An 18,273-nucleotide genomic window follows, 5' to 3' on the forward strand; every position below is an offset into this window, starting at 1 on the left:
GTTTTTGTTTGTTTGTTTTTTTGGGGGGGTGGGTAAGATGTTGAGTGAGTGCTGTTGTTGTTGTTGCACTTTTACTCCCTCTTGTGGCTGAACACTGCATGGTCCTTAGCTTCTGCCCTCACTTTGTGACTTTTTTTTTCAGTAAAAACAATTTATTCATTTATATCTTCTTTTCCGGCTGCACTGAGCTTACCTGATTGTTCTTTGCTCTTTCTTTTCTCTCTCCTTTTAATCTGTTCCGTCCGTCTGTGCTCTTCGCCCGTCCCCACAACCCCTCTTCAGCCCAGCTATATCAGGGACTTGGTAAGTTAAGTTGTGTGTTCACTGGCTGCTTTCTAAGATGCAGATGTGTGCATAATGTGTAACGTAGCTGTCGTTGTAGCGGAGTAGAAAACTGATACTAGTGCTTGTGTTGTTAAACTTCTAACATTTAAAGGACAGTTAGTTCTGTTCATACCACTGAAACCAAGTCGGGTCTAGGCTGGGAGCATGCACTGGTCCACAGCACCACAGAACCGCCTTGGATCCTAGATGGCAACCACCAAGGCGGACAGCCGACTACTGAAAACACAATTCAGTTTTTCTGTCTGTTCATTTAACAAAATGACTGTGATTGTTTGGATTTATCCTAAAGTTCATGTACAAACTACTTTCTAAGCTCTTTAAATGTGTTTTTGAATAAATTAATTTTGCCTTCCTGGTCTGATAAGAAATTTAAAAAATGGGGGAGGGAGGGGCAATGCACCCAATACTTAAATCTTTTATATCTCTCCCTGTTTGTGCAAAACTTAATTAGCTAAATCATGTGTGAGTCAGATGAGTAACACTTGCCATCCAGCTATGGTTCAAGACAATTTTGGGTGTATTAGTGACACCAGCTAGTCCTTGATCTGGCAACCCGCTGTTTGCAAATGTTACATTACCAAAAGAGATCGTCAGTCAGTGACTTGAGGTTTTTTTTTGTTTTGGCAGAGCATGCTGATTTTTGTGTGCGTGTTGTCACAAAGTGGTTAAAGCTGAACATATTTACAGAAAGGCATCGTGTTGTTCTAGTCGGAGGGCGCCAGCCTCGTCACTCTCTTGGAAGGAGAACAGCTTTGCTGTTTCTCTTCCAGTCACATACGTACACTCCTGCTGCTGTTATCTGTACTAACAGCAGCAGCTCTCAACAAAATGCGCCAGACCTCAGAATCTGACATCAGCTACAAACGTTTTGGCTCTTCTCGATATATTTGGACAGAAGAGATTTGCTAATGAAACTGTTTCTGTTCTTCCAGTGCTTTGATGCTGTTAAAACTCTGTTTGTTTGATCTGTTAAAACTTTTCCTCAGTAAACACTGTTCACACCAGACATCTGCACTGCTAAATCCAAAAGTGTCATTAAAAAAAAAAATTCAAATTCTTATTGAGTACAAAATTAATTACCATATTTTCTGGAGTATAAGTTGCACCGGTCTGGGAGCCACACCTTTTTCTATTTTATGTCTTTAGTTTGGGATTTTTGGGCATTGTTGTAGTGTACTTTTTATGATTGCCATTTATTCTTTTATTATTATAGTTTATTTTGTTTATTGCTTTGATTGGGAAAGTTCTATATAAATAGTTACAATAATAACCAATGGGATTTTTTGATATACAAGTTGCACCGGATGTCCCTTCAGCTGCTCCCTTGTTTTTGCTCCGGATCGCCACAGCAAATCCAAGGTGGATCTACATATTGATTTGGCACAAGTTTTATGCCGGGTGCCCTGCCTGGCACAACTCCACCTGTGGCAGGGGTGGAGTTTGAACCAGGAACCTTCCACACTGACACAAAGCGCACTAACCACTTGGCTGCCACCCCTGCTTAAGCCCTCCCAAACTAGTATTCAAAAAAAAGAGAGAGACCTACTGTGGAACCTACGATATTTGCAATTTGATGTCAGTTTGTTTTATACCAGTTTTCATCACATTTATTGCAGCTGTCATGTGCAGCCTTTACTGTAATATAATTTTTGTCTATCTCAATAACATGCTGTACACAAAATATTATTAAATATTATTTGACCCCCCCCCCCCAAATTTTATTTATTTATCTATTTATTTATTTTTGCCCAATTTCATCCCAAGAAGACCCCTGGATATGAGAAAATAAAAGTATTTTCCCACCATAGGTTTGTATATTAGTTGCCAGTATTAGATAAGTACTGTATTCAATGTACTGACATTATTGCAGGTTTGCGCGTACATACATACAACATGCCAAGAGTCTCAAGAGAAAAAGTACCAAACTTAGTACCTTCATCAGACCTACAGTTGTTTTCCAAAAAAAATAATAATTGTTGTTGTTTGTCTAAGGATGATGTTGTAATAATTTACTTTTCAATGTAAACGACATGTTTTGGTATTAATAACAAAACATGAGACTTGTTTTAAGTTGCTTCGTGGCTTCTTGAAATTTTGACCGTCCCTTAATTTTCTCAAGTTAGGAGCCCTGAGCTGAAAACTGATAAATCAAGGCCTTCCAGGTATCACCAATTGGGAGCACATAGATGGCGCTAGTAAGCATAAACCTGACAGACTGAATGGTTTCAGTTGGCTAAAAACACGCTTTTGATATGGTTTGGAACACGTTGAACTTAATTGTTCTAGCAGTCCAAAACGGAGTGACCTAAACAAACCTTATAAACCTGGAGCTTGAAATTCAGTGAATGATTTCATCCGAAAGGTGGTGTGTTCAAACAGATGTGTGTAAATGACCTGATGGCAGAATTCCCGTTAGAGGGCACACAGTGTTCCATTTTCACACTTCACACTTTTCGTTGGCTCGTTAGTGTGTGTGTGTGTGTGTGTGTGTGTGTGTGTGTGTGTGTGTGTGTGTGTGTGTGTGTGTGTGTGTGTGTGTGTGTGTGTGTCCTCTGGTTGTTCTGAAGCTGCTGGAAATAGACCTTGACTGTTGGGCTGTTAGCCGACTAGTTTTGCCTTTTTGGCTTTATGACTTGAACCAAAGTTTATGTCTCGGGTGTCTGTGGTTGTGGGCACGTGTGTTTGTTGTTGGTTTTGTAATGAGATGGGCTACGTTTCCTGGCTGTGTTGAATTATGTGTGCATGTGCGCGCCGTTAAATTAAAAATTGATGTCATTAATGTGTGTATTTGTCAGATTTCAGCTCGGATCCTTGAAGCACATCAAAATGTGGCCCAGATGAGTCTGATTGAAGCCAAGATGCGTTTCATCCAGGCATGGCAATCCCTGCCTGAGTTTGGAATCACTCATTTCCTTGCCAAGTGAGTCCTGACACTCTCCCATTTCAGTAATTTGCTGCTGAGTGTTTATATGTGCGTACATCTCCTTTAAACATTTATTCATTGTAGAATATTTTGACTTTCCTCCTTCTCAATTGCAGGTTCCAGGGTGGAAAGAAGGAGGAGCTAATCGGCATCACTTACAACCGTCTGATCCGGATGGATGCCGGCACCGGAGATGCCATCAAGACTTGGCGCTTCAGCAACATGAAACAGTGGAATGTCAACTGGGAGATCAAGATGGTAAGAAGCTGTTGATGAAGGTTCCCAGTAGGTCGGAGATAGCTAGAAGTTTACTCATCCACCTTACTGCTTAGGTGTCTTCTTGAAGACCAACAAGAAGTGCAGTTGGTGGAGACTAAATGTCTACATAAATGGTGTGAAATTTATAAAATATATTACACCATCATTTTTTCGGTTGTTTGTATTCTGAGAATTCCTTGTGGATCGGGAAATAGCGTAATTTCCAGACTATAGAGCGAACTGAATATTAACCGCACCTACCAATTTTAAAAAGAATAAAGAAATTGTACATAAATAAGCCGCACTTGTCTATAAGCTGCGGGTCTCCATGTTGTAACGAGATATTTACACAGAAAGATGTTAGACAGATTTTTTAACTTTTAATAAAATACGCACAGTAAATGCTTTTTTCCCTGAAGTGGTGCACGTAAATATTGACGCGCACATCATCCAGCGCGCACGCACAGTGTCTGCTCCAAACTGAGAACTGAGTAGTTTTAACTTTTTCTTTTTCTAACTTTCATCTAGTACAACCGGGATTGGATGGAGTTTGTGATAAATGAGACATTAATGAGGCGCTGTGACTTTTATGACTTGTTGCGCCAAGTCAGAGAACTGGTTTGGAAGGGTGGGGAGGAGAAGGCTCTGCTCCGCTAACTGATCTGACGGTGCGACTCTGGCGCAAAGTGCTGATGAGGGACTTTTTTTCACTAACACGAACGGGTAAGACCTTATATTTACATTGTGTGGGAATTTACACCACATGAGGAGCGCAGCTTTCAAGAAATCACTTGACAGCGTTTTTCGACTTATGAAAAAACTGTAAAAATCCGAAAATTAACTGCATCATTGTAAAAGCCGCAGTGTTCAATTCGTGTGAAAAAAGTAGCAGCTTATAGTCTGGAAATTACGGTATGTGAGTTTACACGAAACGTATGTGCTACTGCAATTACAATCACTGACATGAGGGACCTTGTAGCATCTTCTGCTGTTGGATGAGTATGAGTAGAATAGATGTGCATCCAACAGATACACACCCATCTCACGGAAACTCACGTCTTCACGGATCCACAGGGAAGTCTCCTGAAGTCGCCTGATCTTCAGAACACTGAAATTCATTTCTGGATGTGGAGTGTGCAGGTATTTCTAGAAACTGTCATGGTGCGTTTGACGATTGACAGGCTGCGTTATGCTAACCAGGCTTGCATGATTGCATCTGCTAACGCTAACTACGGTTAGCATGTTCTTTCATGTGATGCGTAAGTAGTCGACTCACATACTTAAGTACACTCCACGCACAGAAATCCAGTAATTCCCAGAAAACCTTCATATCCACTTTCTTTATACTTGTAATTTATTTATTTATTTATTTATTTTTTACCGACTGAAAAGTTGGCACATTTTCTGCAGCTATTCTTACAAATTTTCACCAACTCATGTCATGCTCTGTGCACTCAGGTGACGGTAGAATTTGCAGACGAGCCCAGCCTGGCTTTCACCTGTGCGGAGGTGGACTGTAAGGTCGTCCACGAGTTCATTGGCGGCTACATTTTCTTGTCCACACGTGCCAAGGACCAGAATGAGTCTCTAGACGAGGAGATGTTCTATAAGCTGACCAGCGGCTGGGTCTAATCTGCCTCAGATCACCAGGAACCAACGATTGTAGGTCAGGAGCTGGAGCCGGCGTGGTTGGGGATGAAGCCACAATGTATGCATTTATTTTATTCTATTATTTCTCAGCCTTTTTAATAGTTTTGTTCTGTGCTGGAGATTCTGGCACAGTGCCACTATTGACACAGCTGACACTTTTTTGTATTCATGCTGACATTTTTAAACACTAACACTGCAAATGCAGCCCAGATGAATTCTGAAGTCGATCTCTTGTGGTTGAGTACAAATCTGAACCAAGGTTGTCTCTTAAGACCACTTGCGTCCTTCTGGACTGAATTGCATAACCTCCCAGGATCCATCTCCATCACTTTGTCCCTGCTCTTTCCTGTTATCTGAATCTGGACTAATTGACGTCAAACTCTCAGCCAACCAGCTAAAATGTGATGGTAGTGCCACAGCCTTCATAAATATCAAATCTGTAAAGAGCAGAAGCTGTTCATCACGGCGTTGTGTATCCATGCAGAAGTCATGTAAGAACTTCAACTTTATCCAATTCTGTTGATGAATAAGCTGTTGTTTTTTTTTTTTTTGTTGTTTTGTTTTGTTTTGCTGTGTGTTGGATTCGTTGCAGCGGACGTCGGCAGTGTCTCCAATGAAATTACAACACCAACGGTTGTGGTTTGTTTTAATAGTGATGATGGCGAGTGTGTCATGAAACATGAGCATTGGGTACAATAAAGCCTGCAAATGGCGTCGTCATTTTAAAAACCAAAGTTGGTGTGTCAAGTTCAAATTAATCAGTGATCATGTCTAAAGAATTTACATAAAAACAAGTATTTAAGAAAGTCTATTTGAAACATATCAGCTAGCAGATCCCCCCCCAACACGCACACCCCTTATAAGGAACAAAAAAAACGTTATTTAGATATGGAGACTTGTACAACTCACAGACTATTAAAAAAATGCTATCCGCAGCTAACATGTTCACATTAGCATACCAGGTTAGGATGACTGCACACGCTAGCATTCCGATTAGTGTATTCTCTAATGGGAATGGCTACACATACATGACTTAGTGGTAGTACAGAGCGCAGTGACACTCCGACACTCTGAGCGGCTACAATAGAACTCAACACCATCATGCGCTGATTAGCAGTTTACTCCAGTAGATTACTTTGAAAGGTTTCTTACAAATCTCTAAAAATATAAAATTGCTGATCTTTGTGGAAGTTGCATTGCCATTTTGAATTTTGGTGGAAATCAGGTGAGGTCTTGTAGCATATACAGATAATTACTGTATGGCGCTGCTGGGTTAGTAGTAGTAGTATATTATTACTACTGGGTTCTTTCTTAGCCACTCAGTGCTGCTGGTGGGCACACTCTATATCTGGTACCTGTAGCCACATCCTATTAATACGTTCCCTCACAATTCAAACGTGCCACATCTGGTATAAATATCCGTACGCACCACACCCGGAAAATCCAGCAATGTCCGTAAAACTTTACTCCCCGAATCAAGACTATGTGATGCTCATTTCACAATCAGTCATCTGACAATTTTTGAAAAACCTCAGATCTGCGGTCGGAATTGTTTGTTGGTGTGTGTACTCGACATACCTAACAGGAGGTTTGATTGATTCCCTTTTTGTTTTGCTTTGTTCTTATTGTTTCTCTCACCATATAGTATTATCGTTTTTATCGTTATCACACCAGCAAAAGGTCACAGAGCTTGAAGACTGAATATGCAATTTTTTTTTTCCTGTCTTCACAATGAAGGATTACTAAATGAAGTATTATTTTTTGTAACTAATGTAAAAACACAGGTTTTATAGAATTGTACAGTTTTTTTTTTCTTTCTTTCAGAAGAGTGGAAGCCATCTGTGAGACATGTAGTATTCAGAATTGTGCCTGCGTTTCTTGTGGTTTTACCAAGTTTTCAGATGAAAATGAATATATATATATATATATATATGAAGACAAGAAGTCTCAAACTCCAGGTTTATTAGGAGTTATTGTGTATCCAGTACTTTTATTTTCTGCTCCTGTATCTTTTGTATTCTGTTTTTCTCCTCTTTGACTTTCATCAGGTGTTTATGGCACTGAATGATTTTGTTTTTAAAGCTAGTAAACCGAGACATTCAGTTTTGGCTGAAATTGTATTTTTTTTCTCAGTGCCTTTTTAAAAGGTTTCACCTAATACTGTGCTTCTGTCACAACAGTGTCTCATTTAATGTCAATGTGATATTTTTTTTATTTTATTTTTTTATTTGGGTACCCTGGAGTTTGAGACAAATCATTTAAAAATAAGATTAAACCAAGCCTAGTCCGTTTTGTTTTCCCACCTGTATTTGTTTGCCTTCAGTGTCCAGAACAGCGGTGCATGTCCTGCTGTTTTTAGACCGTAAAAGTGCATTTATTTAAAAAAAATAAAAGTAATTTTTATTTAAACTGGTGACTCTTTCTGCTGAATTTATTTTATTTTTCCCCCCACCCTAGAAGGAAGATTAAAGGTCACGTTAAGTAGCACTAACATGAGGTTTCCTCAGACAGGTTAGTGATCATAGTGTTTCACTTTCTATGTGCTGTGGGGGATTATCAATACTATTCAGAGGTACATCCTTCACTCTAAGTACCTTTTAAATATACAGAATAACATAATTGTGTAATAGTTACTGATATCCTGTAGAGGGTGGTATAAAACCATCAATACTATTCATCTTTCTCTTGCAGTCTTTGGTTCTTCCAATTTTTGATTGTCAACAGAAACCAGGTATCAGATTGAGGGAAAGATTACACTCAAAAACCTGCAGATGGTATGTTTGTCAGGTTCTTGTTCTTTTTTGTTGTTTTTTTGTTTGTTTTTCCCTGTTGGTGCTCACCAGTGCACCGGATCACCAGATTTGACCTTTGCTGATAAAGTGTATTCAGCATTACTGTACAAATTGCTTAATCAACTGTTAAAATTCAGGCTTTTCATTGCAGAGCAGGTGGTTCAGTGGATAAGGAGCTGGCCTGCCAATATCTGGATCTGGGTTTGAATCCCACTCGTACTACTGGTCTGTGTCCTTGGACACGACACTTAATCTGCCTTGTCTCAGCACACCCAGTTGTAAATAGGTACCGGCCTTGTCTGGGGGAGTATATAACCTGTCTCGAATTGGTGTCTCCTGCAGGGGGAGTGGAGTGTTTCACTCCGTCAGGGCCTAGAATTGCAGTCCGAAGTTTGCATACATCATGAACATGAATGTCATGGTGATTTGGGACAGTTGAGTTCTTTGAACTGTTTTGTGAGGGTGGAATGATTGTACAGTATACATCATTAATTACTTTAAAAACAAGAATTTGGTGCACAAGTTTGAATTTATTTCGGATCTTCACTAATCCATACAAGGCAAAATTATACATGCTATCACTAAAAGGTGCTGAAGGTTCTATAATGTCTTTAAAGTGACGAGACCAAAGACTAACTCCTCGTTAATGATCATGATTGGCTAAAACTGGTAGTTTGTCTTTGCCAGCATAAATAGGACGTGTTTGACAGTACTCCTTGGACTGACATACTCAGAACAATTGGAAAGTCCAAAAAGGGAGGTGTAAGAAGGAGAACTGGATTTAAACAAGTTGGGAAGGTCTCTTGGAACCATTTCTAAACAGATTCCAAAGTCATTAGTTCAAACAATTGTATGTAAGTACAAGTTAGTCAGATGTGTCACCACTTTTCCAAGAAGGTCCAACCTCTCACCCTCAGATGAGAGGAAGTTAGGATGTTCTAGAACAACCCAGGAACCACTGAGACTCGGGCCTCTCATGAACTGGAACCTGCTGGAACACCGGCGTCACCATCCGCAGTGAAGCAGGTTTTACATCACCATGGACTGAGAGGGTGCCAATCAAGGAAGAAGCCCCTGCTCAACAATAGACCCCTTCAAGCTTGACTGAAATTTGCAGCTGCCCACATGGACAAGGTTTTATCATCAGACAAGACAAAGATTGAGAAATTACGCCACAATGACAGGTATGTTTGGGGGAGTAAAGGTGAGACTTTTAAACCTAAGAACACTGTACCAACTGTCAAGCATGCTGGTGGTAGCATCATGCTCTGGAGCGGTTTTGTTGCCAGTGATGCTGGTGCATTACACAAAATGGATGGAATAATTGAACGAGGGATACCTCTAAATTCTTTGTAAGCTTAAATCAACAGCTAGATTGTTGAAATGTGGCCACGACTGGGTGTTCCAAGAGGACAATGATCCTAAACACATATCAAAACTGGTTGTGGGTTGTCTAAAGCAAGCTAATTTTAAGGTTCTGGAGTGGCCTTCCCAAAGCCCCTACCTCAACCTTTAAGTTATGGACTATGCTTAAAAGCTGGGTCCAAGCCAGGAAACCAGTACATTTAAATAAAGTCTGCTGAGTGGAAAAATATCCATCAGGAGTTATGCCAGAAACTTGTTGATAGCTACCAAAATTGTCTGGTCAAAGTGCAGCTTGCTGAGAGATATTTAACCAAATACTAGTGGCGGTGTATGTATATATCTGAAGCTGTATGTATAAAGTTGAGCCTGTGTGTACCCAATTCTGTTTTTTTTTTTTTTTTTAGTCATTCATGACATATGCTGTGCAATCATTATGCTCTGGCAAAAGAACAGTTCAAAGAAATCATGAAAAGATCAATGACATTCATGTCCATGATAAGTGTAGGTAATGTCTGACCACAGCTGTATATAGGTCTTACTACTTTGTTAAAGGGGTCAGAATATATACTTTCCAGCATGTTAATACAAGCTTTTACAAACATTTGTTTGAAGCCAAAACTAAAAAAAAAAAAACAAAAAAAAAAAAAAACTGATGAAATAGAAATGGCACATCTTCAATGAAAAACCTGTAAAAGCTAAAATAAATAAATAAATAACATGGAACTAGCATTCAGCATTTAAAATAAAAATAAAAAAATCAAAACCTTGGGAGTTGGATTAGTTATTTTAATTACCTTTGTAAGATGTTGATCAAAAACAACAGATTCACTGAATTCCATTGTATTTACTCCATTGAATCAGGTTCATTTCAGCTTTAAGTCTGCACTCTAACAAATACCCTCCTAGTTTTCTTTAGAGCTACAAGGGCATCAATGATTACCTACTGTAATGAGCATGGAGCCAAAACTGTTTTGGAATTCTAAAATCGCTCAAAACACTTCAGACAGTTTTGAGTTAACATTATTAAATAAATAAATCCAGAACTCACATATGTTATTCCCATAATCCCAGACCGGTTCATTCAGGATATGTTGTTATGGAAAACAGTTTCAGCTAAACAGACAAGAATGCCAAGACTCTTATCTTGATGACATAGGCGCTGAAGCTGTGTCAATTTAAAAGCTCTGAAGTGACATATTTCTGGTCATAGGTCAAACATAAAATAACAATACTACTGTACAAGCTGGATAGATGATCTTGTTCCTGTCATCCAGATTTGTTCTTATTTGGTAAAAGACCTTTGAGGAGGAGATGATAGCCACATCTATAAAGTGCATTAGTTCACGGTTCCTGGCTGCATAAATACCATTTCACAATACTTCATGTATTTGCTGTGTTGAGTACTACAAGTTGACCTTGTTAATGTGACTTATTTGTTATGAAGCTGATCCTGAGAACATTTAATCAGCTGATCTTTAGGCACTGCAGAATCAACGACAATGGAGAATTTTATATTACTTTTGGGGATGGAGTGGTCCAAGGACATTTGCAAATGGCCACCTTAAATGTCCTTTCTCATGATTGGATTCACCTGTGTAAGGAGGTCAAGGGTCATTGAGCTTACCAAACCAAATTTGTGTTCCAATAATTAGTGCTAAATGTATTCAAATCAATAAAATGACATGGGTGCATTTATTTATGCACCTGCCCAATTTTGTTTAAATAATTATTGCACACTTTCTGTAAATACTAGAAACTTCATTTCACTTCTCAGATATCAGTGTTCGTCTGCTATATGATATATTTAATTAAAATTTCTGATCCAGACATCCGATTTGTAAAGGAAAATCATGAAAATTATCAGGGGTGCCCAAAGTTTTGCATACAAACTGTATGTGTGTGCCTGGCTCCACCCCTACAGGTTATCCAATATAATACTATAGTTTTGAATGAGGGACTTTGAAGAAGCTATCATGATTGATGACGGTTAATGGTTGAGATGATTGTTAATGGTGTGTGGCTTAATTGCACAGACTTGTGTGACGTTTGACTCTGAAATTTCACTTCAGCTCCCACTGACTGATGATGGATTTTTCTTCTGAAAAATCCCGTTGTCACTCTTGAGTTAAGCTGCTGCCTGCAGGCAAAGTGACATTACTGTAAGTGTGCAGTTCCACCCACAAAATGCTGAAAATTTATGCACATACAATAATTGAGATGCATTCATTTTGTGTCTCCTCTCGTCTTGCGGGAGAAAATGCGTCATTTAGGCTGTTATTAAAGAGATTCATGTGGTTGTTTGTTTCAATTCTCTGGCCTGTATGTCTTTTGACACACTGGTCAGGAATAGCGCTACTATTTGGTCAGCCCAGTCTCATGTTTTGTTTTGTTTTTCGTCTTCCCGTCATGAAATGATTCAAATTTTCAGAATAGGCTTTTTTTAAACTCACTATTACTAACCCTACTCCTACCCCCAACCCTAACCCTAACCTTAACCATAACCTAACCCTACAGTACTCCTTCCCTTAACCACACCCAACCCCCTCCCACATGCAGTAACTCGCTGCACTGTGGTACCCATGGTACACTGCAAACAGTATGAACCAAAGATATTTGATGATTTCTATGGTCAACTTCATTTAATTTAATACACATTCATTTCTGTACTTAAAACCTACAACACATTGCAAAACAGGTGGGACACTAAAGCATTTGCTACTTAAAACATGTTTTGGCATTGAGGATACCAAATGAAGAAGTGTTTCAGGTGTTATTTTGTCCCATTCTTCCTCCAAACACATCTTAAGGTGGGATTGTTATTCTTTGTTGGTTTCAAAATTGTCCACACATTCTCTACTCAGGACTGCAGGCAGGCCATTCCCATATCCATAAGCTTTACTTCTGCAGCCATGCCTTTGTAATGTGTGCAGGATGTGGTTTTACATTGTCTAGTTGTTGTTGTTTCATAACTCTTTCCAAGGAAAATATGGTGTACCACATGGTTCGAAACTAAGCTCTCTGTGATTCTGTCTTTATAGAGAACTTCTTTTTCAGATTCTGTGACACTGTGGAATTACTTTTCACTGTCATGCTGATGTCACTATTACTAACCCTACTCCTACCCCCAACCCTAACCCTAACCTTAACCATAACCTAACCCTACGGTACTCCTTCCCTTAACCACACCCAACCCCGCCCCCCCATGCAGTAACTCGCTGCACTGTGTCTGTGTTTCTCTGTTCACTCCTGTTATGTGTGCTGCTCCTGTTAAATTATTTAAGATGAAAGTAGTGTGTGGACATGGATACTTTACACTATTCTCCTTTGTTGACTGAGTCATCTTGTCGCTTCTGTTCCCGCAATCTTTTTTTTTTTTTTAGCTGCCCGCTCCCCCCAGATATGTGCTACAGGTCGTTTTGTTCTGGTTTTCTGAGCTACGATCCTAGCAAAAACACAAACTCCAGAAAAACTCAACTGTTCGTGCGTGTGCATCATAACAATAAATGTAAATTCTTATTTGAAAATGATCCTTGAATCTGTTCACCTTACAGTGTTCTGGAGGCTTCTTTTTGACAGTATGCAGTTGACACAACTCTGTAGTTGTGGAATTTTATGTGAAACATTAAATGCGTTGAAAAGACGTCTTTTGTAAACCAGATTTCACCAATCAGTGAAAAATTAATTTGGAGAAATTTCACCACAATAATTAGTATCACCTCTCTTTAAAGCTTGAACTGAAGAAATCACCCATTTGATGAAAGAAATTAGCGTTTTTTGACATGCTGATAATGTCGCCCCATTTTTGCTGGATTAAACGTGGGTGAAAACACGTTCAGATGGATATCAACCAGTTTTATAAACAAAAATCAATGTTGAAGTTACGTCTTGTGCTCAATGGGTTACTTTAGTCTCACAAAAGGGGGGGGTTTCTAATGTCCACATTTGCTGTGTCTGTACTGTATCCAAACTAAATGTTCTGTTATTGAAAATGAGTTTTGCAATGTTTTTCTGTTCTCTTTCAATGGGGCATAGGGTATCTATTCATTATTGTTAAAACTGAAGAACAGAAATACATGAACAAAGGCTGACATGCGTCCAAATGGCTCGCAACAGTATCAACTAAATGAAATATTAATTTAATTTAGATTGATTAAATCTAAATGTCAGATTGAAAAGCATCTTATTCTTAATATTGTAGAATTTAAGCACGCAGAGTGAAAGAAAGTCTCCTTTCTGTTTTTGCTAAAGTGATAAAGCCGCTGTGATTGATTTGAAAATGAAAGCCTTTATGTACGGCTGGGCTGATATGAGGACGATGGATGGTTGAGATCTCCTTCAAATTCAATTAAAGTGACTGTCAGGGTAAGACTGGGTGTTGTGTGGGCCGCTGAAGAGGAGGTACTGCTGGCCCACCACCACCAGATGGCGCCCTGCTTGAAGTGCGGGCGAGAGGGCGTCATAGCAACGGGGAGTGACAGCTGTCACTCGTCATCAGCACCAGCTGTCACTCATCCACATCACCACCACCTTAAAGGCCGGACTGCAACTCCACCTCCCCACCGAGAAATCAGCTACCTTGGAGGTAATATTCTCTGCTGTGTTTAACGCTGACTAATAGTCTGAACTTCTTTGCAGCTGTTTTCCTGTGGTGTTGCCTTATCTGTGGGATTGGCGTTTGGTGTGATCAGCGACGGCTTCGCTTCACACCCCAACCAGATAAGTGGTTAGACAGGAGCTGCACGAGTGTGTGACTGGAGGTGGAGGTGCTCCCTCCCAAAAGAACACAGACTGTGGGATTACTGAGTGTGCGTACTCACACTCACCTGTGCTGTTTCTGTTCTCTGCCAGCAGTGCCACGTCTGACAGCTGGAGACAGTGGCCACCTGGGGGACTCAGGACTTGGTGGCTCCGGCGTTCTTCAGATCCGTTGGCGGTGAGGGCCGTGTGGGATCCGGCTCGGTTCTGGACGGGCGTCTCCTATCCTCAAGCCTGCCCACACGTCACCCAACGTGTAATTGACTGTAGTTCCAAACTTGTTGTCTGTATTCCGTTGTGCACAATTTACAACATTAAATTGTTACTGTTTGGCTTATCCATTGCCCGTTCTTTTACGCCCCCTGTTGTGGGTCCGTGTTCCTACACTTTCACAACACTGGGTTTGAAATAGTAATAAAGCCAATCTTGTATTATGTTGGGGATAAAGGCAAATGTGCTCAGACAGAGAAAAATCTGACCAAACATGAGAACAGAGCAAAATTCAAGTCCGAAGACTTTAACAAACAACTCAAAAATCAGCAGGGTGTTTATACCAAAGTGCTTCATCAGTTGTGCTTCAAGTGTGACTAGATCACACTTAAAACCACAGAACTGGGTTCTAACATGATTCTTATCTCTGGTTGCAACCAAGATAATAACAAGTCAAGGTATGCAGGCAAACGCCTTCTCTTTCTCTCGTAAGGATTTGTGATGCTGTTCTTCAGCCGTCTGATGCGTTTCAGGCCTCGCTGTGTAAAGAACAAACCACACAAAGACGTTTGTGTGATTAGTGCAGCACAAACAGAGAAGACAGGTGTGAGTGCTCAGCTGCCATCTGGCTGGAAGTAAGGGTCCCTCACACAGTCTCCATCCATGTGGTGACGTATGGCTTCTTACAGTCACATGCAAATGTTTGGTCACTCATGGTCTTTTATTAGAAAAAAGAAATGGCAAACAAGTCAATGAATGTCTTGCACTTCACTTACATCAACTAATAAAAAATGCAAACAGTATAGTGGAGAAAGTCCTAAATCGGCCCCAAGGCCCATCAGGCCGGGACTTACCTCTGCATACTGTACAAGGAAAGGGATCACGACTACTACTATTACAACTCCCCTTGTTCGGGATGCCAGTCTATCCCAGGTTACATTGTCAGCCAAGGGTGGTACCCATGGTACACTGCAAACCGTATGAAACAAAGATATTTGATGATTTCTATGGTCAACTTCATTTAATTTAATACACATTCATTTCTGTACTTAAAACCTACAACACATTGCAAAACAGGTGGGACACTAAAGCATTTACTACTTAAAACATGTTTTGGCATTGAGGATACCAAATGAAGAAATGTTTCAGGTGTTATTTTGTCCCATTCTTCCTCCAAACACATCTTAAGGTGGGATTGTTATTCTTTGTTGGTTTCAAAATTGTCCACACATTCTCTACTCAGGACTGCAGGCAGGCCATTCCCATATCCATACCCTCTACTTCTGCAGCCATGCCTTTGTAATGTGTGCAGGATGTGGTTTTATATTGTCTAGTTTTTGTTGTTTCATAACTCTTTCCAAGGAAAATATGATGTACCGCAGGGTTCGATACTAAGCCCTCTGTGATTCTGTCTTTATAGAGAACTTCTTTTTCAGATTCTGTGACAATGTGGAATTACTTTTCACTGTCATGCTGATGACACTCAGCTTTACATGCTAAAAGGCCGACAAGCTCTCTCACACTAGGATTTGAAAGGATTGTCTGGCATCAGTGAAAATCTGGATGAACAGTTGGGGGCCAGCCACTGTGGAGATTTGAAACTGTAGGGTCCGGCACCTGCTGGCAACCTGTGGGGTTCTCTTGGGACTGGCACATATGATGTGGTTACTGGGATCAGAACTTTATCAGAACTATGATCCCAATTTATGTTGTATTGCAAGGGTCTGCTTGATTGTTTGGACAATTAACAAGACCAGTGGACTTTTTTGACAAATGTTTGTACTTTATTTGTTAATATGTTGCTGGTAATGTGGTCAGAGCAGATGGCCACCCTTGGTCACAGATGGTTCTTTACCAGTGTTGCCAATATACTTGCTCAGGGGGTAGATAAGATTAGACCTTCCCATTGTGAAGCATCTTGGGGTGACCTATGTTGTGATTTGGCACAACATAAATTACATGTTCAAAAAAAAATCATGGGTTCATACTGTCTGGAATGAAAGAGAAGTCAAAGTAAATGCAAGAATCACTACGATTGTTTTGTTTGTTTGTTTTTTCTTTCTTTTTTTTGTCAGACTCCCTGGTCTTTATATTTGTAGTCCACAGAGCCACCTACTCTGCACTAAAACATTATGGCCCTCTATGTTAAATCTATCTAGAGTGTAAGATGGAGACTGGTGAAGGAATCCAACAAATATGTCAGAGAACTCTGAAGGAGTTATAGGCTTCTGTAGCTCTGACTGTAGCGACTGCATAGTGCAATGTTTTGCCTGTTGTATTACCAGGCACATCTTCACAGTGTAGGTGAACAAGAGCAGTTCTGATAGTAGCTCCTACCACCTGTGGGAGGACTTTAAAGACAGAACAAGTACTGATTGTACTCAAGGAGAAGGAATGCCACTGATAAAATAGACAACCTTTCAACCTCATGGATTCTTTGGCGGATCCATCATTACAAGCTCATGAAGAACAGTGTCACCACCGGCCCACACGTCTTCTTATTTTAAATTCCACACAAAATTCCAAGGTTCTGACTGATCACAAATATGTACGAGAGTTACGATAACTATATATATAGCTCTAGATTGGGTAGTGTTTATAAAATAGGTAGCTGACATTTTTCAAGGGTGGTAATAAATTATGCAAAGTTTCTATAATGATTTTAAGTGAAAGTGCAGGAAATTAAAATGAGAAATTTGTTGTGAATAATTGTATTTATTATTTGGCACATTTGGTTGATGTCATGTTTTACAGCATGTTTGTTCAAAGCTTGTGTGGTTACCAGGGACTGATAATGGTGATATCAATGGCCAGTGTTCACCTTTGTTACCTAATATCCCTAATTTCTCAATAATAGTCCTATCAACTTTCCATTTTGGTTGCATTCATCCTTGACCCAAAATACATATATATATATATATATATATATATATATATATATATATATATATATATATATAGACACACACACACACATACTAGTAGTTCCTGTTGAATTAGATGGAATGCTGTGATTTCTGAGGGTTTTATAAAGTCATTCATCTGTATGGACAGACTCGCGTCCTGTCCTGGGTATACCCCACCTCGCACTCTGACTGCTGGGATAGGCTCTAGCCCCCCGCGACCCTTGATTGGACTGAGCTGTTGAAGATGAGTGTGTGTGTGTGTGTGTGTATTCATCTGTATGTAGTTGGGTGGCGAGGGGGGGGGGGGGGTGGTTTTACTGTGTGAAACACTTTGGGTTGCATTTACTTGCATGAAAAGCCTGATTGATTGTCTATATCACTTTGTCAAAAAATGTGTATAATGTCACCTTTATAATGGGAATAATAAATCAATTTACTTTAAATGGATAAAAGTCACCACAGAAATGACATTAATAACACGCCTGTTGTAATTGGACTCTGGCTGTGCTCTTTCTCCCTTCCCTTCTTTCTTTCTCAGTGAAGCTGATTATTGAACACACCTGTGACAGCTGCAACAGCTGTAATAAATTGGGTTGAATCAATCAATCCTCACAGCATTTCAACCCCAGCACTTCACTCCATCCTCACTAGTTTCTTGCATTCCTCTGATAACTGGTCCTAAAACTCTGTAGCATGCTGTTGTAGTGGCTGTACTCTCTTTTCAACTGTGTTGTGTTTCTGTTGTGACTCCTCCCCTCGGGACACAAAGTCGCAGTCTCAAGGAATAGGAGGCAGATGCTCTGACCAGTCGGCTAGAAACCCGAGCTCTAGCCCGAGTGACCTGAGTATCCTTTAGCTGTTGGGGGAGTGAGGCCTGTTGACTATTGAACAGCAACTCCTGCTGTGTTTTGTTGTAACCCTGTCACTCCTTTGTTTGTTTAGCTTGCTGCCACTGCTAGCTGTGCTGGTGCCACTTGGCCCTGGCTACTGTGCTCCTGACCTCCATCCAGACCATGGGCGCCTGCACCTCCTCCTGCAAACTCCAGCAAAATCCTCATTGTTAGTAAAC

General features: G+C 40.1%; 1 protein-coding gene across 4 annotated transcripts in view; it reads left to right on the top strand.

Moving 5' to 3' along the window:
- The window catches only part of fermt2 (fermitin family member 2), a 74,594-nt gene extending 67,009 nt beyond the window's left edge, over positions 1-7,585 (top strand). For 2 of the 4 annotated variants that reach the window (XM_034159355.1, XM_034159357.1), the window contains 4 exons: positions 283-303; positions 3,141-3,265; positions 3,385-3,526; positions 4,985-7,585. In XM_034159355.1, the coding sequence (XP_034015246.1) occupies positions 283-303; positions 3,141-3,265; positions 3,385-3,526; positions 4,985-5,158 (462 nt within the window). In that variant the 3' untranslated portion in view covers positions 5,159-7,585. The remainder of the gene's footprint in view (positions 1-282; positions 304-3,140; positions 3,266-3,384; positions 3,527-4,984) is intronic. The other 2 variants (XM_034159356.1, XM_034159358.1) reach the window with 1 other exon arrangement.
- The last annotated feature ends 10,688 nt before the right edge of the window (positions 7,586-18,273 follow it).

This window comes from Thalassophryne amazonica, chromosome 19, assembly GCF_902500255.1.
Source record: "Thalassophryne amazonica chromosome 19, fThaAma1.1, whole genome shotgun sequence".
In the NCBI taxonomy this organism is placed as follows: Eukaryota; Metazoa; Chordata; class Actinopteri; order Batrachoidiformes; family Batrachoididae; genus Thalassophryne; species Thalassophryne amazonica.